The following is a 25,540-nucleotide window of genomic DNA, read 5'->3' as shown; positions in this document are numbered from 1 at the left end:
ATTAAGGATTCTGCAAATGTGCTGCATGTGTTTATCTGTTCTAATGACCTTAAGAGTATGGATATTACCAGCATGCTAATCACTTGTGTGTGCTGTGCTGCTGTTCTGCATTCAAATAGTTAGTTGGGCACAACATACATGAAGGCAATGTCATTTGTTTTTTTTGTTTTTCTCCCTTCCCACCTTTATCTGTTTTAATGAAATATAATATGGTATACTGGATATGTGCAGTGGAAGAAAATTCCACAATGAACGAGGTTAGGAAAATCTTCAATCAGCTGAACGTCCTGTCATCACAAGAGAGAGGTTACAATTAGTTTGATTTGCACCGATTAAAACGTCATGTGGGTGCTTTCCAGTCACATCTTGTGGGTGACAGATAAATGACTCATACACAGTATTAGGCAATTCAGGAACCTACAAACTAAGTTGCTGCCACGTGGTGTATTTAAGTGCACGTAAGCAACCATTTTGGTCACTCTGGAGGTACCACTTCAGTCTTTTTTCACATTGTTAGAAGCTGCTTGTTGCCTTAAAGACCCTTTAACCTCAATCTGTAATTTTCTGTATCCCATAAATTGAATTTTACATATAAATAAAATATATTGGATAACAATTTGTGGCTTTAAACAGTAAAATAAACCAATTACTTGCAAGAAGTTTTGCTGTTTGTGTTGACTAAAAATTAAACAATTCAGAAATATTCATTTCATATCCTTGTCTTGAATTTATGTAGTTCAATATTCTTTCTTTCCTCAGCATTTTGCACCATCACCTTGGTGCAAGTACAGCTTCTCTAACTGCCACTTTATTACAATAGCCACAGACAAAAGTGGCCAACCACACAAAGACAAACCACAGATCCATAAAAAAAAATCACTATAAAAGCAGTACCAACAGAATATTTATTAACCTCAAAGGTGTATACACTAGCTATTGATACACGGGTTCATTTTAAGACACTGCAACATACCCTTTGCCGGGCATGTATTATTCATACATTTTAGCAGCACAATAAGCAGTTTGTAGATTTCAGGCTGCCAATCATTGGCATTCTTTAAGTGGTCTGGCTGCTCATTGAGTGGGAGATACATGAGGGTGGGGTGCTCCATCACTCCTCTCCTCTTCCACTAAAAGGTTCTGACATATCTCCCTGGAGGCCTACAGCCAGCCTGGTGCTCTCTGTACACAACTTAATGGCTGCTGCTGACAACTCATCCATGATAGCCCGCTCAGAAGCAACCCAATTATCAGTTCTTTGAGACAGTTTTGATATACATATTAACTTGTAGAAGTATTATACAATGAGTCTCAGTTGTCGTGTTCATAGCAAGAATCAAAAACAGCCCAAACGTATTATAACCTGTTATATCAACATTGATAATTCACCATACATGACCAACCTGTTTTCTAGATGTTCTTGGTATATTTACTGTTTTCCTATACACCTTTTGAGTGAAATGTAATATCTGCCTGGATTATGTTCACTGGTAATGTTCCAAGTTTTTTATATATGTTATGTACACAACAAATTATAATGAAGCAGTTCTTGGCAATGAAATTCTTTGATCTCAGACCCCCTCCAACAATGCTCTTACATGTACACTCACCAGCCACTTTATTAGGTACACCTGTTTAATTGCTTGTTAACACAAATAGCTAATCAGCCAATCACATGGCAGCAACTCAATGCATTTAGGCATGTAGAGTTGGTCAAGACAACTTCCTGAAGGTCAAACCGAATATCAGAATTAGGAAGAAAGGGGATTTAAGTGACTTTGAATGGGGCATGGTTGTTGGTGCCAGACGAGCTGGTCTGAGTATTTCAGAAACTGCTGATCTACTGGGATTTTCACGCACAACCATCTCTGGGGTTTACAGAGAATGGGCCAAAAAAGAGAAAATATCCAGTGATCGGCAGTTGTGTGGACTCAAATGCGTTGTTGATATTAGAGGTCAGAAGAGCAGACTGCTTCGAGATGACAGAAAGGCAACAGTAACTCAAATAACCACTTGTTCAAACTAAGGTATGCAGAATACCATCTCTGAATGCACAACCTTGAAGCAGGTGTTCTACAGCAGCAGAGGACCACCCGAGGTGCCACTCCTGTCAGCTAAGAACAGGAAACTGAGGCTACAGTTCGCGTAGGCTATAAGATAGAATAGACAGATAGATAAATAGAAGATTGGAAAAATGTTGCCTGGTCTGATGAGTCTCTATTTCAGCTGCGGAATTCAGATGGTAAGGTCAGAATTTGGCATAAACAACATGAAAGCATGGCACACTTTGGGCCCCTTAGTACCAATTGAGCATTGTTTAAATGCATCAGCCTACCTGGTATTGTTGCTGACCATGTCCATTCCTTTATGGCCACAATGTACCCATCTTCTGATGGCTACTTCCAGCAGGATAATGCACCATGTCACAAAGCTCAACTCCAATGGCCTCTATCGCACCATGGATGTGCAGCTGACAAATCTGCAGTAACTGCGTGATTGTGTCAATATGGACAAAGACTCTGAGGAATGTTTCCAACACCTTGTTGAAAGTATGCCATGAAGAATTAGGCCGTTCTGAAGGCAAAAGGGGGTCCAACACGGTGTTGCAAGGTGTACCTAAAAAAGTGGCTAGTGAATGTATGTATACAAAAAGTAACTGGAACAAAATGTAATTGCAATCTAACTCATAGAATGGTGCATCAGCTAAAATATGGGAAAGAAATATGATTTAACATATAAAATAAAAATAATACTGTGAAAAATAGTAAACTGTAATATAAACAGATTGTGCAGTAGTAAGTGTATATAAATAATGAGAATGGGTTTCAGCAAGGTATGCACATACTGTGATGGCTAAATATAAACTGTGGGGAAAAAACATCTTATAAACAAAGTAAAGTAATTATATACTATCATATGTACAGGTATAAATAGGTAGTAATTTATGTACTAAGATATTAACAGGTTGTAAGTAAGCGAGTGCAGTAGAATATGTACAGTACCTGTAAGTATAGTATAGGTATGGCAGAAGTAGATAGTAGTAAAGTTCAAGAGTTCAACAGTCTTATGGCCTGCGGGATGAAGGGAGAGGGTGTATGGATCACTAGGACGATGGCGTCATCGGTTTGGCCTGTGCGCAAATTGTAGTGGGTCCAGTGAGTCAGGGAGAGAGGAGGTGATAAAGGCTTTTACTGCTCAAAGCACAGTTGAGTGCTACTAGGCGGTCGTTGTTTGGGCAGAGTGCTTTAGTGTTTTTAGGGACAAGGGACAATGGTGGTCTTAAAACGTGGTGAATACAGACTGGGGCAGTTAAAGATTGGAAATGTCTGTAAAGACATCCACTAGTTGATCTTGCATCATGAGCTCCACGTGTTGTTAGGTTTAGGCTATTAAAACACTGTGGTTATGGTTAGTAAAGTCACTTTGCTATTTTTGAATCACTTCGTTGAGTTCATTTCCAAGTTTCGTAGTTACTGACTTTGTAGTTCGTTCATGTTTGTTTTCTAAGCTAAGCAATCTCATCAAGGTTCAAATACACTTGTTGTACATCATTAAGTGAACGCATCGTTGCTCAAAGGCCCAACATTCGGCACTGATTATGACTGTCTTCAGTGCAGTAGTACATTCAGTCTGCTACTAGGAGGTTGCTAGCTCCCTTGTTCAGTTCAGTACAAAACTTGCCTATACAAGCACTGTTTATAAGGTTATAGACTGCCAGCTAGCAAATATACAACAAAAACGTGTTTAAAAATAAAATCAGCATTGCTTTTTGTGAGGAAGAAAATGCATTTAGCATGTTTATTAGGCATTAAGGATACGGATATTGCTTTTTGGTCAGAGACATACACATGAAATCATTTATCAGCTTTTCTTGCTCCAAGTGGATAATTAGTCATTTAGCTGACGCTTTTATCCAAAGCGATTTACAAATGCTATATATGTCAGAGGTCGCACGCCTCTGGAGCAACGAGGGGTTAAGTCAAAGTCCTTATAGGCAGGTCCCGCCACTCGGCAGCCATCTTGGTATCGCCTCCGTTCAGTTATTTTGGACTTACAAGACCAGGCCCCCCTATCTGAATGAAAGGGGAGAGAGCCAGAACTGTACTCTCACTGGTAACCAGGACATAAAAACTGTATGTATAGAATGAGCAGTAAAATCTGATGAAAATTGCTAAAAAGGTTTGATGAGTTTGCCCCAAAATAATGTTTAAAAAAGGATTCTTAAAGTGGTGTGTCTTCGCTATAAAACATCTCTGGATAAGTGTTCTGCTCAGGGACACATAGGTGGATGCTGTGGTGGGAATCAAACCCAGGTCTCCCACACCAAAGGAATGTGGCTTATCCTTTGCCCCATCAACACCCCACATGGATATTGCTGGAAGAACACAAATGTATCTATTTATGTCTATAGGTATGCATTTCTGTTAGTTATTAAAAAAAAAAATTTGGGTTGCATTACATTTATTTAGAAATGCATTGGTTGGGGTGCCCTGGTGGCCTAGGGATTAAAGTGCTGACCATGAACTGCAACCTCCCTGGTTTGCATCCGGCTGGAAACCATTGTTGCGTGTAATTTCAGATTTCATTTCCCGTCATTTGCTGTCAGTCATCGAATCAAGGCAAAAAATGTATTTGTTTGTTGTACATTAAGCATAATCTCGTGGAGACAGTGTTGACAGTACAATGTTAGTGGCTTCCCTTTCATTGTTGTGATGTAGGTGGGCTCTTAACTGGACAGAAATTCCAGCCTCTGTGACCAAATGAAGACACCATGAGTCACTGACTGGTCTGAATTCAGCAGCAGTATGCTGCCAAACTATCTGTATGCTGTACCTTCAAATAGCTGTCTTGGGGACTGCTCTGCACTGAATCAATATCCAGTTAATTTCAGGCTACACTCTGATCCTTCAGCAGTGGCTCATACATACAGGCCTCCTCACTGGAGGAAAACTGTGGATGAGCAGAACACCTGCTGAAGCCCTGGGAACAGATCAGGACACTGGACAAACCAGATGATGCTTTGTACATGAATGACGTCTGTATGTAAACCAGATTTCATACCGACTGAGATAAAATCTTAAGCTCGTGTTTAAGATGTCACGCTGTGACATTCTGTAAAGTACTACAGAATGTGTTACGTTCAGCCCCTATATATGTGCAACATCCTTTTGTAATTTGAATCAATATGTGAATAATTGAAGATATCCAAGTTTTTTCAAAGGACTTCTGACAGGAAGCACACTAGCTGTTTCTTTCACCATAATTAATCAGTGAAATCCATTATTTCTGTCAGTCCACAGTGTTTCCCCTAGGACAGAGTTGTAGTAGCGGAGGTGAAGTGGAAACAGATTTGTGCGTGTAGTGCGTAATATGTCTGAATATTAAACCCCAACACGATCCACATTACAATAGCTTAAAATTTCAGTTTCCCCATAGTTTTATATGAGCTTAAATGAATTCCAGATCATGTTGGGCCCATAGACTGTATATAAAAAGGTTGGGCCATTATTTTCACCACATATCTGAACAAATAGATGGAAAAGCTAGAGCAGATAATAAACAACGCCCAAAGATCAGTCTACTGGGGAGGAACTACAACATTTAGATTTGGGGAAATTAATTTGGTTATGATACTTTGCACAGTTGTTTTGGGCATCACACCCTAAAACCCTGTTAATATGACCTCAGAATCATTATAGATAAGATTGTTCATGTTTGCCTTTTGTGTCTACATTTTACAGCTTTTGACATTGACATTAATATAAAAAATAGGCAACACGAGAAACCACCTCCCTCCTGAGGTGCATTTTATTTGCTTATTAAAGTAAAAAAAAGAAACATTAGCTTAAAAGGACTAGTTTGTATCACTAATTTGCGTTAAGTTACTAACCCCAGCTCCTCCAGTAACCACCATCCTTTCTTTTCCTAACAACCACTTTTTCAGACTCGTCTGAAAACTGAAAAATAATTCAGGATGTACCTGTCTGTAGGCTACAGGACAGAGCTGTAGGCTACACCAGTTTATTCTAAGTTTGTACTTGATGACCTCAAAATTGGACAAGTAGGTTGTGATAAAATACAGCTAGCAGTTACTTTCTATAAATTGAGCTAATGTTAAGTTACATAGCTGCTAAAAGAAGTAACCTACTGTATAAGCTTTACTACTCGGCTGCGCAGTCTGAAGGGGAGGGGAGATGTTAGTTAGTGCAAACTTTCACTTTTTCAGCAGTTGGGAAAACAACAGACAGACTTTTTTTGGTCTTGACAAGCTAACACACACAGTCGACACAGCAGGCTACATTTACTGCAGCGGCACACCACTGCTCCTGAATGCATATAGTGGAAACACTGGTGTATTAGTTTCCACAAACCAGAAATTCATAGGTCCTTCTAAAGGTCTTAAAAGTAGTTTCTCTTCTTAAAGCCCAACAAATGCAGTTTGTTTGTTGTCGCTGAAATTTCAATCATTTTAACTTTTGAAACAATGTAGGGCTGCAAGATTATGGCCAAAATAATAATCACGATTATTTATTACAATCATTCATTGATTTTAGGGACAATGTATTTTTACTGCACTTTGAAATAAAAAAAATGAAAAAAATGAAAAAAACAGCCAACTGTTTTATAAATAATATAAATAACATTTTACACGGAAAGTCAACTGAGTCCGGCTACTGCTGTGCCACGGTTTTGTCTTGTCCTCTGCACAGCGTTAACTTGTCTCAGACGCATTTCAGGAGTTGAGCACATTGTTGGCTTGTTGTTATTTAGTCCTTTTTGTGCTTCTTCCCATGGCTTCTACTCTGCTTAAAAGCAATGGCTCTCTGCAACCTGGTTTTGTTTGGTTGTCTGATTGGCTGCATCTCCCATAGGGAGCATTTCAGAATAAGAGCGTTTTGCCTGCCTGATTTTGCTGACATGTTTAGATTTTGTTGATTTGGTAATCAGTGCTTGCTTTTTGTGCTTCTTCTATGATTAAGTAGGCAATAGATACTTGGTTCTTTTTTGTCTGTTTTAACTGTGTTTTTTGTTGATTTATGATCAGGAGTATGCACAGGGTGTTTTATTTTGAAAACTGACCGACTTCTCTATGCCGTTCTGTGTCTGACTATCTGCCCAGTTCGATGTGCTCTGTGCAGCTTGAAGTGGCTTCCGTCAAAAATAGACTTGTGTATTCTTTGCGGAGCTGAGAGCTGCTTCTGGCACGCTCCTGGGAGGCGCTGCGTCTGATGGACTCCCAAGCATTGACTAGAAGGGCCCCAACCAGCCCCACCTGCCGCGGCCCAACGGAAACATGCGGCCTCGTGGACTTTGCTGTCTATTCAGGACTGTAGCAGGAGGGTGAGCGTGCAGCCAAATCGGCCCCTTGGCTGTAAGTTTAGAAAGTGCTTGATTTGATATGGAGCAGATTTTTCCATGAGTAAAGCACACATTTTAAATGGCGAAATCGTTGTCAATCATATTCATGTAATTGTGGGAAGCCAAAATTGTAATCGCCATCAATATTTGATTAATTGTGCAGCCCTAAAATAATATATATTTAAGTCTTGTCAGTCATATTTTTTTTGGGATATTGTCATTTCTAGCTTGTAACTTTGTTGCATTAAGTCTTAGCTTTTAGATTCACCGTCTTTCGTCTTTTTTGTCAAGGCAGTTAAACGTATGTACAAAATAGCATAACTTCAGAAAATGTTCAGTCTCAACAAGACAATTGGGCACACTAATTGAGTGAAATGTAAAAACAGATTATCAGTTGAATGCAGTATTAATATGAATATGAGATCTCTGGCTGCAAAAGCAGACTCGAACAGGTCCTATTGAAAAAATTGTTAAACACAGTTTATTGAATGTATAGGTGAAAAAGGGTTCAATGGGGCGTAGGAGCAGAGCGAGGTTATAGGCTTCAGGACAGTAGTGATCCTAGGTACAGGAAAGACACTGTTAAACAAGAATCTCACAGGGTATAACATGAAGAAGCTCACTAAGAAAGGTTAAGTTGGCTGTAGTGTAAATACCACTGAGGTTAACTGACGATCTGGTAGAGAATGCAGTGAAGATCTGGAGTTGATATACTGCAGCTTCTTGATTAGTGGAATGCCAGACAGGTGAGTAGGAGGTGATTGACAGCAGGAGCCGGAGTGTAATGCCACACCCCGACAGACCACACAGACAACAGCGAGAGAACGAACGGGAAACAGCAGGAAAACACAAGGGATAAGGAGGGGATACTGCAGGACCATAACAATGACAGCATTTTGCCATGTTTTTTATCTCACATTTAAGCAGTGTTGGGTAAGTAATAATTTTACAGTAACTTCCTGCCCGGTTCATCTGCTCAGTGCCGCTTGATGGATGCCGCGCAAAAATACACTGGTTGCTTCTCTCTGGAGCGAAGCAGCAGACACTTGTGGGACGCACTGCAGTGCTTCTGGTGTGAGCACAGACTAAAATGGCTGTGATCCGATCCGGCAGCCACGACGCAGGCAGACTCAGTGAGTCCGGGGTCATGTAAACTTGGTATTAAATTACTTGGTAGCAGTGGGCACTGTGATGAAGCTCCGCCCTCATCTTGAAAACTCAGTGTTCACATAGGCTACTTTAATGATCGGTCCCAAAAGTCAGTAGATGAACATGGCAAAGACTATACCTGCTTCAAACAGTTTCAGGGGAGGCTCAGAGAATGGAAATGAAACAATATTACATTACTTATTGCATTAGTTATCAAAAGCAGATCACATAGAATAGCCTTCATGTGTGAGAGTTCAGAGATACAGTAGTTTTGGCCTTTTGAAAACTATTTGGTGCAGTCAGACGTTATGTCAAACAGCAATATTAGGCTATTTTGGCTCAAATGTTGAGTGTCTATGGGATAAGATAATATAATCATGATCTCATAGACATCCAGGAATTGAGCGAAATTTACCAAGTAAATTAAAGTAAATGTGGGGGGGGGGCGCCATTTCCCAAGCTTTGTCCGAGGAGAGGCCGCAGTCTCAGACTTTGAAAACCCCTACCATAGACAATGTATAAAAAGGTTAGTCCACAAAAATTTGTGGTTTGGTGGTTTGTGTGAACAAGGTGGCCTGGGGTCGAGTCAAATTCCCGGCCTGAATTCTTGTGCCAGTCCGCCCCTGCATGTATGTGTGTAGTGGCAGGAGGAAACTTGCTGAAGAGACGGAGCCACAGCTTCACCAGTGTTGTGCCGAGTTGTCCGCACCTTGCGGGACTTTCGGGTAATTTATCAACGTTGATGAACCACACAAAGAATATTCGTTTTTAAACAGCTGCTACTTGAAATAGACCAGCGAGGAACCGCAACGTGCATGCAGTTGTCGGCAGCACGGCAAAAACTCTGCACAAGACCGGTGAATGGCAGGCGAGAGACAGAGAGAGAGGGAAAATGGTCAACAGTAAGCCTCAGTTTAGTTTCGGCTTGCAATCGCCGTGCACAAAAACACACATGATTCGACTATTAGTCGACTATAGGCCGGACTTAACGATTCTGATTCGACTATGTAAATCCTTAGTCGGGGACAGCCCTAGAAAGAAGTGTTTCCCATAATCATAATTTGGATAATTATCAACTCTGACGGCCACATATTGATTTTCTTTTTATTTGATTTAGGCGTATTTAAAAATGATTAAGGAGCTGTACTGAAGAACATATAACGAATAATGTAACTAGTTACTTTTATCACCCAGTTATAACTAAAGTAATATTATTACTTTTTTAAGGAGTAATAAGTAACTAGTAATATATTACAGTTTCTGAGTAACTTGCCCAACACTGCATTTAAGTCATCTGAATGAATGAAGATGAATTTTGAAAATTATGTATTGTGTTTTGAGGCTTTCGTGATGTATTTTAACTTCTGAAAGAAAGCACAAAGTTATATAATATAATATATTTTTGCCAAAAGAATGAATGAGTGCATGTCTTGACAGGTACTCAGAGTAGTCTGCAATGTCATGTCTTCATTTTACAGGTCCTGTGTGTAATATTTAGGAGGATATATTTACAGAAATGCAATATACATAGCAGTGTTTCCCATTAATTAACGAGTATATGGTTGTCTGCCATAGTCTAATTTGTTCCACAATAGTTTCAAAATGAACCGAAATATATAACATTAAAGACTTCTAACTTTGTGTTTTCCGCCGCTGCTTCCTGCTGCTGTAAACTGAGAGGCTAATAAGTCTTAATTGTATGCAATACGAGCACAACATACAATATAATTTATCAAATTGCCTCTGACTTGGTGAGTGTAGCGCGAGGATGGAGGGACACACGTGACAAAGTCCTGTTTTCAAAATAAGGTGTCAACGCAACTTCTACAGAATGGAAATAAGATTAATTGGATTATATTCACAGAAAGAACACGTTACATGCTGCTGGAGAAACAAATAAATAAATTTGTTGACCTTTTTGCTGTTTCATCACCATTTATATTTATATTGAACCACTGTAATATTGACAAAAGTACGAGTAGAGTGATTTTAGAATGAATTTTTGTAATGCTCGCCTTTCTTGATCTTTAGAGTTTATTATGAAATAATTAACTTTTAAAACTAATGTGTCCTCCTTTTTGTTCCAGTCCTCATTTACTTTAAATTAAATTATCATGTAGAATTCACAGCAGTAAACAATGAAGGATATAGTCATAAATATTTTCTTAAAGTATTATTATACTTATTCAAAGATATTTCCATCAGACAAAGAATAATGGATACCATATAAAACTGAATAAAAATTCACAATTTTTGTTATATTATTTTGAAATCTGAACACCAAGATATAAAGTGGTTGTATAAATTCTTAAAATATTATGATAACAGATGCTGTTTGCAGATATACAGTTTATCATTCAATATTTGTGGATTTTCATCATCTCATAGGAAAATACTGCAGCATCAGAGTGGCTTTCTGTTGGTGAAATATATTTTTTTTTGATTGATAATCCGTGAACTGAATGCATAGTGCGACAGAGCCTAATGGGGTGAATCAGGAAAAAGGCAGGATGGGGAGAAAGAGCAATAGAAAATGATGAATCTAGCCCAGCTGTTTGCTAAGGCAGGAGGTTTCTGGAACTATTGCTGATATGAAGTCGGCTTGGATGTCATCCAGGAGAGCTGAGTGTTATTTATGACAACAGCAGGAATCACTCGCTCATCATCAGGTGGGGAAGAGTCTTCACGAGGCAACAGCAGAATTAACTGAAGGCAAAGAGTTCGGGGAGTTTAGGTGGTTGGAGCCAACTCCATTAATTACACTTGTATTGTAAAAAACTGTATCCACTTTAGCAGTGTGCGTCTCTGATGGTGTGGTAATGTCAAACTCATTGTCCTAGTATGTGAATGTTTGTGTGATAACAAATATTCTGTGCAGTTAAAAAAAAAAACATTCATATTGTTTGTCTTATACACTTTGATGCATTGTCAAACATGCACTCAATTCCAAAAAAAGAGATATTTAGATATTTAAAAAGTAACAAAATAATAATAGGAAAAATAAAGATGTTTTTTAATACAGTGAAGTCATGTTAGCATTTCTAACATTTAGCTTAATGTCACTGATATCATTTGGGTGGACAAAATCATAGAAACAAGTGTCAGTATAAGGCAGTACAGTTCAACATCACCACAAATTGCAGCCTCCAAATTGATCATTAAGTTGAATCAACACCTCTCTAAAAGAGTTACAACAAAAACCTAACATGATCATGAAGGGAGGATTTATTGCATTAGCTTTACCTAATAAACTGGCAACTGAGCGTATACACGCAATCTGTGTGAGCATGCACACTTTATGAACAACACATCAACCAAATCAATGAAACTGCCTACCCCCACCTCAAACGCATTGCCCGTCTCCGCCCATCACTCACTTTCTCTGCTGCCGGAACTCTAATATACGCCACAGTTATCATAGTTTCTGGATTTTTCATTAGTTATTTTTATGTCGTTTTGACTTTTTGTTTTCAATTTCAGTTCAGTTGTTATTAGTTTTTAACATGGGTTTGCTTGTTATGTTTTTTCTTTTATTTTTAGTTTAGTTTTTATTACTTTCAGTGTTAGTTTTAGTCTTTGTCGCTGCATTATGCCAGGCGAAGGGGTTGGACTAAAACTGACACAGCTAAGAAACTGGAAGATAGTGTAGCCCTGAAGGCAAGTATGACTGGAAAGCAGTAACTAGCTACGCTTCGGCTAGACGGTGCTCTGACTCGGGCTCTCCTGACGAATAAAGCAAGAACCCAAATACCGACTCAAATCTGACTCGGTCACATCGTGGCAGGACAGCTACTCGACATGCAGCGTGCCAACTCTTAATGCGGAGGACAAAAGCATAATACACCTGCGGCTCACCTGCAGGTGCCTATCGGCTAATACCTGCGCGCACCGCTGATCTGCCGGTCTGGCAAGACCATCTACCCCCCCCAGCGTCAGTTCCACCCGGCTTCATATCCACCCAAAATATAGGCTTATGTAGGCTGTATGAAATAAATTGACAAACATAAAAACTAATGACATTTACTCTTTCATTTTAGTTAGTTTTGCAACCCTACAATACAGTTCAGTTAGTTATCGTTTTTTTGTAGAGCCTCGTTTGTATTTTTGTGAAGGTTTTTTCACACCTAGTTTTTACTATTTCGTTCGTTTTCGTAAACAATAATAACCTTGATCCACACATTCATTACATCCAGAATGGACTATCCACAACTCTGCTGCCCGCCTCCTAACCCACACCCGCTCCCGTAACCACATCACCCCTGTCCTCCAGAATCTCCACTGACTCCCTGTTCCCCAACGCATCCAGTATAAAGTCCTCCTCCTCACCCACAAAGCCCTACATGACCAGGCCTCCCTCACAGACCTGCTACATTGACACCCCCCCCTCCCCCCCATTATTATTGTTGTTGTTGTTGTTATATCTAAACCATTAATAACATTAACACACACCTCTCATCTACATGTTAAGGTATAAGGTACGACTTTTAATACATGAAGTTATTAAGTTATATGTCATGTCACGATTTAAGACACTTGTGACATGATTATTAATCACTAACATGTTTTTGGAACCTATCAGCCATGGATCACATAAAACATTCAAAATGCATGTGCTTTGTGCAAATACAATGCCTTCAAGAATGGTTAAATGTCTGCATAGGAGCTGATAGTGTACTGGCACAGTCAGCCTGTCAGGTGGTGTTTAATGTTCCTAGTTATTGTACTTCTCTATGAGCAGGGCTTGTGTTTCAGGAAACAGTTCATTCCCCCCCAAAAGGCTGTCATTATCTTCTCACTCCATGTCAGTGAAAAGGCAGCACTTTTTACAGTTTCATCACAGTTTTCAGCTACCAGATTTCCTCTTTAACCAGTAATGCTTTGAATATTAACTCATCCACAGTCATAACACTGTTGCCCAATAAGAGCACATTAATATCAGCCAAATAATAGGTCTGTTATGCTGTCAGACAAAGTGTGTTACAAGAACCTATACAAAAATCCTGCCAAAAGAAGCCAATGTTTGGATCACTGCGTTTTTATTAAGTCACTTTGTGTCTGAGGAATAAAGGAGAGAAAGTCCTTAAATATTAGGTTTGCTCTCTGCTGCCTAACCACCTAAAATAACTGCCTTAACTTATACGTGATGTCAGATATTAGGGAAGACAGCGTGGCATATGTTTTCTAATAAAAACTTGTCTCTCTCTCTACTTTTCTCTCTCCCTCCCCTCTTTCATCTTTAACTACGGAGGTTAACTACCTCTACATAACGATTCTATAGTAAGTTCTCTTTTAGGTGGGTCTCAGGGGAAGGCTGTATAGTCTCAAAATAAAACCACCCTGACTTATTGCTGCAGCAAAATGAGCAAAAGGCAGGTGATACAGGTTTCCCCCGACCCCTAAAAGAACATGTTTCGTCAGGACTTTCAAGGTGTGATGAAACCTTAACTCTAGAGTTGTCACAAGGAAGACTTCCAAAACCTGAACTGAAACACCAGAAGTTTGAAAAAAGTCAAAAGAGAATTTCTTCTTAGCTGTAGGCAAATATGAGAAGAGGTTGTATACAGTGGCTGATGAAAACAGATAAACATAAAACAGTGAAATGCCACAATGTACCAGTTACCAGTTGAGTTATTGGTGCTATTTTTAGCTTGGCTCTGAGTTAAAGAGTTTATCAGATTTTGAAATTTAAACGATGAGGTACTCTCTTCATTTTGAAATTTTTGTCTCTTACTCATGAGCATGTACCATATACTGTGTGACCCACAAATGTATCTGCAATATGCGAGCGACACTCATTTGGGAAACGTGATACTGCCACCATTTGGGATCTTTGTTTAAGCAGTGCAGTGTGAAACCAAAAGCTCAACCCTCCCCCCGTTTACAACAGAAGTAAATGCAGCAGAATGACTGCTTAGTATTTGCAGCACCGTTTGTTTATGCACATTCTCTCCCAAAGTAGACTAGATGGTGTCCACTTATAACTGTGTTGACATACAAAGCATTAAGCACCAAAGAAATTAGATTAGCTGGCTAGTGAATGATGCTTCCTGCAGATGTCCAGTAGATTTATGGGTCTGTTGTTCTCTGTTTAAGTCCTGAAACACAATCCTGGGTAATACCAATACACTTGAGACTTGGGACAGCAAGCTTTGTCTTATTTTGTACCATTAGATTTTTTTGGAAAGTACCCACAGCCTTGTGATATCATTACTGGTTATAATTGTCTTGGCAGAGACAGGACACATTTGACTCAGTTTTCCACCATGTTTACTTTTCTCACTTGACCACAGGGATGTTTTGCAGAAGCTGTCTGATGTAATTCTGTATTTTTTGCAGTATTTTTAGCTTAGCAATAGAAATATTATTGGATCAGCTTTTTGGAATTTTAGTTACTTATAATACCTCTATGGATTTTATGCTGTAAAACTTGTGTCTGTCCTTTTTTAGGTTATTTTAATTGCTTACAGCAGCAACTTCAGCATTACCAGCCACGGCATAATCTTGTCCTTAAGATTAGCTTCTTCAGCAGAAGTTGCCTCATATTACCCAATGCAGATTCCCTGAAAGCTAAACTTCACCATTGACCCGTAATAATACAGCTTTAACTAGAATTCCCTGAGAGCAGGCAATTTATTATGCTCCTTCTTACACTTTTGCTATTACACCTCCAAAGTAGACCATCATCATCTTATGTTGCTGCAAACAAGGATAACACAGTTTCCTCACGTGTGCTTCGCTGTGAAAGGTCGGAGTATGTAGCCCCCATAGCTGTTTTTGGAGGCATTATTGTCCTTTTTAGTCTAATGGGAAGGTCTTTTGCCTCAAATGTGGCACTGCTGCTTCAGAAGATTTATTATTTTGTAAATGTAGTGGAAGGACTATTCATATTTTTCTTTTGTTTCACAATACAAAGAAGGACCTTTTTGCCATTTTACAAGCAGACAAATAGCATTTTTATATCACGTCTGCATTAAATGAGAGGATGTTTTCTATTTATGATCAAGATATATTGAAATTTAGCTTCTGTCTTTTATTATCATGTGAGGATACAATATATTGCCATCACATGCTACTGAAGCAGTTTTGCTGGCAACTAATCTTTAATCGCCCGAGCATCTTTAAGAGCTCAAAATGATGCATTTGACGTTGCAGGGTTCTTGCTTCCCCTGCTGCATCTGTAAAGGTCAGTTAAATCTCTAGCGTTATGGAGCTGATCTGAATTTTTTTTTTTCATTCTAAGCTTCACAGAGTAAGAAAGGCCAACCTTGTCATTATAAAGGAGATACAAGAATGAACCCTTTCAGGTAAGACTAAATAAAGAACTGGAGATGAGAAAGGGACTGAAACTTGATCCACTACTAGTACTGTCCCAAATGAATCTCCCCAGTGTAGATCACACAATCGTTGGTTCATGGTTTTCATGTGCTAATAATGAATTCATGTTTTGCTCTTAGTAACTTTTCTGTGTTCTCCTTCTTAAGTTGTAAATGTGTGCACACTGGCATATGCAAACCTTAGTGACTTACAGATGAAAGGCATTTTGTGGGTTTTCAAACTGTTCATGACTGAATGAGACTACTCACTAAAAGAATGATTTTGTTCCAACAGATGGCCTATGGAGAGGAGGACTGATTCTTATTCAATACTGAGTACACTGAATATCTATTTATTGGCTTTATTTGGTTTATAATTGCATTTTTGTGATTCTTGATATTATCTACAGTATGTTACTTTTCTGTAACTCACTGTTATTGTTGCGCATCTTAGCCAGGACACTCTCAAAGATGAACATTTCAAGGGAAAAGAGACTTTAAATAAAGGTTTAATAAATACTAGGGCTGGGCACGTTAATTATCGCATTAACACGCATTAATTAACGCTGACAATTATTTTATTGCACTTTAATGCAGTTTTTATTATTATTATAATTATTTTTTTATTTAATTTAATTTAATTTTTTAAAACCTGTCCTGCCCAGCAGCCTGGTATGAGTATGAGGAGCTGGATACCATATTGTGCCAGACGGGACAGACATGGGGATGGGGTACAGAAACACCACATAAACAGAGAGAGGGCAACACCTGCAAGAGAACGGGGATGGGGGGTGGGGACAACAGGAAATAGTAGAAGGAAACACCAATTGCAGAAAGCAACAAAACCTGCAAGAGAACGGGGAGGGGGGCTTGGGGCGGAGAAAAACAAACAACAAAAAAAACAAAAAAACAACAAACACACAAAATAAACAAACAAAAACAAATAGACAACCAGCTGAACAGCAGCAATGAACAACTGACATAGGAAGACAATTGAGAGAGAAATGACAACGAGAAAAAAATATAAATCAGGCAACATAAATAAACAACTCGGCACCGCAGTGAGAGCTGAGATAACAACAATTAATTTAAATAAGTAACTGAATGAAAAACATCAGGAATAATTCTACCAGGGAGAACCTTTGCTTGTGTGTGTCTATATGTGAGACTGTATGTGTCTGAGTGCGTGTGGGTGAGTGTACATAAGCCTGTTAAAGAATGTAGTTCATCGTGAGAGTGGGATGCCACAACCGCGCCACACCGTCTCCAGCAACAGGTAAGCAAGACCCCCAGTAGCCAATAGGGGTGGGAGAGGGGTCTACTCCCAGACGAACCGCGACGTGAACGCAGAAGACCCCGACCCGACCAACAAACGCCAAAGACAAGCGGCCATCCAAATGCCAATTGACAACGCAATGCCGTCGGAAAGCAAAAGGCGGAACCTGCAGAAGAGCGGCACCCGGACCGACCGCGGTGCGCACACAACAGAGGCCAGTGCCTCCCGAATCTCCCCACTGTGAGAGAGGCGGCAGGGGGAAGCTGCGGGAGCCCCCCGCCTGTTGAAGAGGGGCCCGGCGAGGAGAGGAGACTACGGACCCCTAGGCCCAGGGACACACCACCCGCCCCAGAAATGAGCAAAAGCCAGAGAACCGAGTCCCCAGACCCCCGTGCCGAGAGCGGGCCACCACACCTGGGGAGACACACCCCCCCCGACCCCTGTCAGACAAGGCGGACACCAACCACACGGCCCCCCTGACACCCAGGGGCTCCTGAGGAAGGGCACGAGGCCAATGAGACCCCCAACACTCCTTCAACCCCCCCGCCTGCCTCTGTAAATGTATTATATTGTGTTGGTTGCATGTCATGGATTGTGAAGTGTTGTATGGTGAAGTAAAGATAAGGTGTGTGGTAACTAAGGTACAGTTAAAATTGGAGGGTAGTTGTGACACAGGCACCCTACTACTTTCAGGTAGTGGAGCCTCCCAACGTGCCCCTCCCACCCCCCAAGCCCTCTGTGTCTAAGGTGTAATTAAAATCGAGGGGCGGCTAGTAGGGGACGAAGAAGGGCGAGGCCGCAGTAAAGTAGCCCCACTCACCAAACGCCCAGCAGCCTGCCTGCCCCCCAGATTCCTAAGGGTGTATGTAGTGAGACATGACCAAAAGGGGGAAGGTGAAGGAGGTCATAGGGAGACTAGAATGGTCCTCCCCACATGGTCCAGATTCCAGACTGGCCCCATCATTCAGCCCCGTCCCCCACCCCCCTAAGCAAGAGGATGCCAGGTCCCTCCAGCCCAGGGCTTGTGGCAAGAGCCCCTCGAGCACAGGCAGCACCCCAGAGCCAGCGACAACCCCGCCAAGCCCCAGGACGGGTCCAAGGGGGGCTCAGCCCAGCCGTTGTTATTATTATTATTTTGAAAGACGCTGCTCACTGGCTCTGAATACACTTATGACGCTTTTCCATTACCAGTACTAGCTCAACTCGCCTCGACTTTGGCCGTGGTCGTTTTCCATTGCAGATAGTAGCCAGAGATAGTACCCCTCAATGTAGCTGGTCCTCGTAGCGACGCCACACACAACTGCCACGACGTAAGGTTTAATGCGACACACACACCAGCGACCCATACAGCTCTCTTTAAGTTAAAACGTTTCAACATTACTCAGAATGTAAAGACAGATAAGCGGTATGAAAACCTTACAGCTGTGTTCTTCTGCCGTTGTTGCTGCAGCAGTCTGTGTGACCGGAGCAGAGGGCATTTTTCATAAAACTGTCAATATTTGAATACTACTCAGTTGTTTTCTCACCTCAAAACTTCTCAGAAGTGGATGTAGTGATGAATTTACATACGAAAATTGTAAAATATAAAACTTTCTGTTGCTGGCCTCTGTCAGGCGCGCGCAATGATGATGCAGTGAATAGTGACGATTCTCTCTGACCAATCAGTAGTCTGCTGTGTTTTCACATCACATTTTAGTATCACCTCAGCTCGCTTGGAATCTCAACTGAGGTGATAAGAAAAAAATATCTGGAAGCCAGTACAGGTACAACTTTTCTACAATGAAAAACCAAACAAAGTCGATTCGAGTCAATCGGAGTCGAGCTTGTACTGTGCAGTGGAAAACGGGCTATACAGACATGGGTCACGTGGGGGTGGAATGTTGATCAGCCTGCAAATCACCCACCCAAACAAGCAGTGGAGGGAGGCTTCGGCAGACTACGCTGGATGCAGCATGTGGTAGAAGTAGATAAACAAAAGCAAGACAAGCGAACAAATGCCATTGCGAAGTGGATAGCTACACACTGCACGCTGACTGTTGAGTATTGGGGAAGATGTCGGCCTTAGGAATGTTCTTAAAATCACAACATAATTGCTTGGCCCGTGGGGTTGCTCTTTGCTCTGGTGATCAGACGGCACTCCGCGAGTAAACAGCAGGCACTCTGGCTTCTGTGCACTATACAACTGTAGCCTGTTTAACTTAAGTTAAAATTATAGGATAACGTTACATAACTTTACCTGATAGGCCTTCATCTACTTTTGCGGGGATGCTCTGCTCACAAACAAACTCTCAAACAGCCAGGATCAGTCTCTCTTCCAATGATTTGTGCTCAGCCTCGTGTACAAAAAGTTTAAGACAATTCAACTTCCGCTGCAGGCGTGTGCGTGAGGCGAGCACTTCACCTTCACTCAAACAGGGACACTTGCTACTGAACATAGTGTAGCATGTCTAAACTACCTATGAATTTTAATAAATTTATGAGAATACCCAATTATGAATTTTAATATTCAGACAACATTAATCTATAAATCTCTCGTTTCGCAGGGCACCACCGGAGTTGTTATTAACCTAGAGTCTCCGGACCTCTAGGTAGCAATTATTCACCAGTGATCAGTTAGTTAATAATCGCTCAATTATCTTAAATCAGTCAGTCTCATATCTAAAGGGTAAATTCTCTTGGCAGGGATGTAAAAATAGGCAACACACACAATTCCTTGGTTACAGTGAATTTATTAACTAACTAAGGTGATATAAAAAGGTGGTTAAATACATCAGAGAAATAAACAATGGCTAAACAATGAGAATGGAGGTTCGATTGTGGGAAGCATTTGACTCATACAGCAGAGGAGAACTAATGAAAGTAAGCTATGAGTTTAGGAGTTAAAAAGACAATATTAACACTATGGGTCATCCCTGACCACAGAATGCTTTGTTTTGGTCTAACTGCTTGTCGGCAGCCTGCTTTGGCCTGTTGCACGGGTCCCATGCTAGCGGCCCGATCCTGGCTTTTTGCTAGGGGATTCTCCAAGGCTCTCCGTGTCTGAATGAAGAAAAACCCTCAAGGGTTGGCCGTCCTCCGTCTGGCAATTCGGCTGTTTTTCAGGTGTCCTTCATTGCCGCTGGCGAGACCACGTGGCTGGGTCTGACCTCGGTGAAGTTAGCTCGACGAAAAAGCTTAAAAGGGAACTTGGTCGTTCCTGAATTAGACCAGTGTAACTTAACGGACTGATAACTTTTAACAAAACATAAGAAAGAAAATAAAACAAGTAAAGTTGCTGGAACTGAGGGACTGAAGTCGCGGCACTTCGCGTGTGTAGCTTCAAGCGAACAAAGACTTCGTTGCGCTGGTCGAATTCTTAGGGCGTTGCCGGGAGGGGCACGCCGGGCGCGTGCCGAAGCGTCCAGAGAGCAGAGCGAAGAGGAAGAGAGCGCGAACGACGTCGTGTGTCGCTCTTTTGTTGTCTGGGGCGTGGTTCCCCAGAGGGCAGTCCCTTCGTTTCCCGCAGGGAGGCTGTTTCCGGTTTCCCGAGGGACTGTCTCTCTAAACTTTTAATATGTCTATAAAGAAAAAGAAAATATATTTGCGTGTATTATAATCAAATATTTCCCACAATCAAACCTCACTGGTCAAACGCATTTGGTAACAGGAAAACAATTGTCAAATTATTGGTCATGATAAATAATGAGTGAGAGTTTATGCATTAACGGCATTTCCGATGATGGTATGTAATACTTATTTCGTCCACTTGGGGGAGCTCAGGTTACATGAGGAAAGCTTAGATTAATCCAAAAACAATCTTCTCAGGAGCTGGAAAATTTAGTTATTTAGCCTTAAATTCAAGCTGTGCAGTATGACATTTATCATCATTTCTAAAGGAATTGTGTGAGAAAGTATTGTGAACAAGCATTGGTTACACATAAAATGAAGGGGTGTCCTTAACCTTGCTGAAAATTAAAACACTGCAAAAATATATTATACACCACATAACTTATTTAGATTCTTTTTCAGCAATAATATCAACAACAGATAGCAACAACATGATAACTACTCAAATAGAGGCAAACGTAATCAAGTAACTAAAAGATTATTTAATTAAACAGGTAATGCTTTGAGTCTTTAGAGACTGCAGTCTTTGTTTACATAAAGTTCAGAGCTGTCCTTGGTGTCCTGGATTTTGTCACACCTGGGTGAGAAGGAGTATCCCTTGATAAGGTAATGAAACACAGAGCAAGGTCAGTTGCCACGGTTACGTGTGTGTGTGGGGGGGGGGGGGAGTTTAGGGTTTCCTGCCCCCTTTTAAGAAGAGTTCTGATAGGCTGTTTAGAAAAATGCTCATCGCTGGTTAATGTCCCTTTTGTCAGTTTAACAGTCAGGCACCGCGTTATCAGGCTGCGGAATCAAAGGTGCCAGTTTTACGATCAGGCTGCTCAGGAATAGCACTTAGGGAAAGCGACCTTTCCACCCCCCTTCTGTTGGGGTCTCTTCAGCCGTCTGTTGAAAGTTGATCTCAACCCCCCTCCTCCTTCTCTCAGGAAGAGAAAAGAGGAGTTGAGTCTCCAAATTATTTAATATAAAATGCACAAATCCACACTGTTGGTTCACTACACTACAGTAGACTGCTTATGCTGCTCCCTGATAAAAGAAAAATGTTTCTGGTGATACCTGTTCAGAAAAAAAAAGAGAAAGCAGATTTATATATGTTAACATGTTGCTCAGAAGGTGCCTGTTATGATGTTATGATCGTGGCTCTGAACTCTGATGTTAACTAAAAGGTAATGCCCTGACAGTGGTAAATACATTTGGTTTTACATTTTAATTGATTACATTAATGTTTAGGTTGAGATTTACAAGAAATATGTTATTCCTACTGTGTAATAATAATAATAATAATAATAATCTTTATTTGTAGAGCACTTTTCAAAAACAAATTACAAAGTGCTTTAACAAGTGCAAAGACAATAATACACAAAAAACAATAATACAAAAACAATACAAGATAAAAGCATGAAAACATCGAAAAGACTAAAATACACATTTAAGATAAATATAAAATTAGTAAAATAGAATAAAATAAAAGGGATAAAATAAAGTCAAATAAGATCGGGAAAGGCTCTCCTATAAAAGTATGTTTTAAGAAGGGACTTAAAAGAGTTCACTGACTCAGCTGACCTGATTTCCTCGGGCAGGCTGTTCCAGAGCCTCGGGGCCCTGACAGCTAACGCTCTGTCCCCTTTAGTTTTCAGTCGAGACTCTGGAACAGACAACAGACCTCTGCCCGAGGATCTCAAGGTACGTGCTGGTGTGTATGGGACTAAAAGTTCAGAAATATAACAAGGCGAGAGGCCATTAAGAGCTTTAAAAGTGATCAATAGAATTTTAAAGTCAATTCTAAAACATACTGGGAGCCAGTGTAATGAAGCTAAAATAGGAGTAATGTGGTCATATTTCTTTGTTCTGGTTAAAAGCCTGGCAGCTGAGTTCTGGACAGTCTGGAGTCGATCAATAGATTTTTGGGTTAAACAGATGAAAAGGCTGTTGCAATAATCCAGGCGTGATGAGATGAAGGCGTGTAAAATGGTCTCGGGTGTCCTTAAAAGTTAACATAGATTTTTTGCTATATTTCTAAGTTGATAAAAACGTGATTAAACAAGCTTTGTGATTTGGTGCTCAAAATTTAAATTACTCTCAAACCAAACACCAAGGTTCTTTGCCACAGGCTTAATGTGATTTACTAGGGAACCAGCAGATGGCAGTATTTGTTTTGCCATCTGCTGGGACCCAATGACCAGGATTTTTGTTTTGTCTGAGTTCAGCTGGAGGAAATTATTTGACATCCATTTTTTAACTTCACAAAGGCAGTTGTTAAGTGAACTCAGCATTCCAGGGTCTGTGGATTTGACGGGCAAGTATATTTGTGTGTCATCAGCATAAATATGAAAAGAAATACCATATTTATGGATAATATGTCCAAGGGGAAGCAGATACAAGGAAAACAAAATGGGTCCTAAGATCGACCCCTGAGTCACACCATATTTAACTGGACAGAACTAAGAGACATAGTTGTTTACAGACACGCAAAACTTCCTATTTGACAGGTAGGATGAAAACCATTCTAGGGCAGTACCAGAGATCCCCACCCAGTGCCTCAGTCTGTCTAACATGATGTTGTGATCAATGGTGTCAAAAGCAGCGCTAAGGTCCAGGAGTACCAGGACTGAGCACATGCCTTCATCAGCAGACATTAAAAGGTCATTGGTGACTTTAAGCAGGGCAGTGTCAGTGCTGTGGTACTTCCTGAAACCAGATTGAAACTTTTCAAATATTATTTTATTATTGTGGTTTATTATTATTGTTATTTTGCAGTACAGTGAGCAGCTGTTTGGACACAATTCTTTCTAGAATCTTTGCAATAAAAGGCAGTTTTGAAATTGGTCTAAAATTTTATGGGAGGGAGGGATCTAAACCAGGTTTCTTTAAAAGTGGGTTCACGGAAGCCGTTTTAAAATAATCAGGGACACAACCAGTAGATAGGGAGCTGTTGAAAACAGAGATCAAATGGGGCCCAACAGAATCTATTACTTTCAGTAAAAACTTTGTAGGTATTACATCAAGTGGGCTGGAGGACACTCTCATTTGTGATACTGTTTTTAAAAGCTCAGACAAGTCGTTGGGATAAAACTGGTTAAAACTCTCTTGTTGCTGGTGAGGAACCTCTGAGTAAGAGGCCGCAGGGGTAATAGAGGCTCTGATTGACACCACCTTATTGGTAAAATAAGATAAAAACAATTCACAGTCATCATTACTTTGAGCTGAGGCACAAGGAGGGGTTGTGTTTACCAGCTGATCCACAGTCTTAAACAGAAACCTGGGATTGCGTTTATGTGTAGTAATGAGTTCAGAAAAATAGTGTGTTCTCGCATCCTTAACCATGTTATTGTAGTTAATTAATAAATCCTTCAGACTGAGGTAATGGACTTGGAGACTGGATTTTTTCCATCTGCACTCTGCTTTCCTGCATTCCCTTTTTAGGCTGCAAATGCTGTCATTTATCCAGGGTTGCTTACTAGCTTTAGACGTAGGCCGAACCTTTTAGAGGAACAGTAATATTTAGTGACGACAAGCAGATATGATTGAAGTGATCGACCAGATTGTTGGTGTTGGAATCAGACAGGTGTTGGCTTTGGCTCTGAAAGAATGCGCAAAACTTTGAAACATTTTGTCCATTAAAGATGCGAGAACACACGGAGCTATGTGAGGTGGCATGATTAACAGGCGAATCTCAGCTAAAAACAATACATCTGTGGTCAGATATGGTCATGTCCACTAATTCCACAGAGGAAATGCTGACACCCAGGGTAAAAACCAAGTCCAGTGTATGACCACGGTTATGGGTTTGCCCTTTGACATGTTTGAAGTTAAAAGAAGTGGCCATATTTAAAAAGTCAGTTGCATTAACATTGGTGGGGTCATCAACATAATTATTAAAATCGCCACAAAGAACAATTCTGTCATAATTTAAAACCAGAGTAGATAAAAATTCAGGAAGTTCTGATAAAAATCCTCCAGGCGGTTTTGGGGGGCGATAAATTATAACAAATATGATAGGTTGCAGCCCTCCAACTTTAAGAGTGAGAACTTCAAAGGAGTTAAATTCATCACAGTGTACTTGATGACATTTAAAATATTTCCTATACACGCTCACTAGCCCACCACCACGACCACTGACCCTCGGTTGACTAAAACAATCATATTGAGGCGGACACAGTTCAGCTAGCTGGCTATAGTCATTCATTTGCAACCATGATTCAGTTAAAAACATAAAATCTAGATTTGCAGACAAGATAAAATCATTTAAGATAAAAGTCTTACTTGAAAGTGATCTCACATTGAAGAGAGCCATTTTAAATGAGTTTGTTCTGGGTGCTGGAATTGGTGCAGTTGTCCTAATCCTTAAGAGATTACTATTATTTCTATGTGGGATGTGCACATTTCGGTTTACTGGTCTATGCGTGATGATGACAGGAATAGAAGTCTTTGGAACAGCGCTGGGAGCAGACGGCTTTACATGCCAGCAGGTGGAGACAGTTGTTTGTGGCAGTGAGGCAGAGATCTGTTCAGTGAGCGGTGGTGAGTCCAGGTGTGCTGCATGAATGATTAGTCATTCACGTAAGTCATGTGTGGACCGCACCACATGCTGTATGTGAGCAGCTAACATTTCTGAGCCCCGTTTGTTTGGGTGAAGTCCGTCTGTCTTAAAAAGAGACATTCTTTGCCAGAAAATATTAAAATTATCCACATAACACACACGGTGAGCCCTGCAGGCGGACTGGAGCCAGTCGTGGAGGCCAAGGAGTCTACTGAAGCGGCCAGCACCGCGACCAACTGTGGGAATGGGACCAGAGATAAAAACGGACTTTCCACATTGCTTTAAAAAGTTAAAAAG

The 25,540-nt window shown here is 40.6% G+C and overlaps 1 protein-coding gene across 6 annotated transcripts in view; it reads left to right on the top strand.

Moving 5' to 3' along the window:
• gpc6a (glypican 6a) overlaps positions 1-25,540 on the top strand; it is a 297,605-nt gene that overhangs the window by 73,094 nt on the left and 198,971 nt on the right. The window contains exons 2-3 of one of the 6 annotated variants that reach the window (XM_046032411.1): positions 15,749-15,812; positions 16,117-16,157. The exons of 2 other annotated variants lie outside the window; for them this stretch is intronic. In XM_046032411.1, the coding sequence (XP_045888367.1) occupies positions 15,799-15,812; positions 16,117-16,157 (55 nt within the window). In that variant the 5' untranslated portion in view covers positions 15,749-15,798. Of the gene's footprint in view, positions 1-7,323; positions 7,342-8,175; positions 8,293-15,748; positions 15,813-16,116; positions 16,158-25,540 lie in introns of those variants that run through there. 3 more of the 6 variants (XM_046032414.1, XM_046032413.1, XM_046032410.1) reach the window with 3 other exon arrangements.

Source organism: Micropterus dolomieu, linkage group LG20 (assembly GCF_021292245.1).
Source record: "Micropterus dolomieu isolate WLL.071019.BEF.003 ecotype Adirondacks linkage group LG20, ASM2129224v1, whole genome shotgun sequence".
NCBI lineage: Eukaryota > Metazoa > Chordata > Actinopteri > Centrarchiformes > Centrarchidae > Micropterus > Micropterus dolomieu.
The sequence above is the reverse complement of the archived record's forward strand: the minus strand, read 5'-3'. Positions and strand labels throughout refer to the sequence as shown.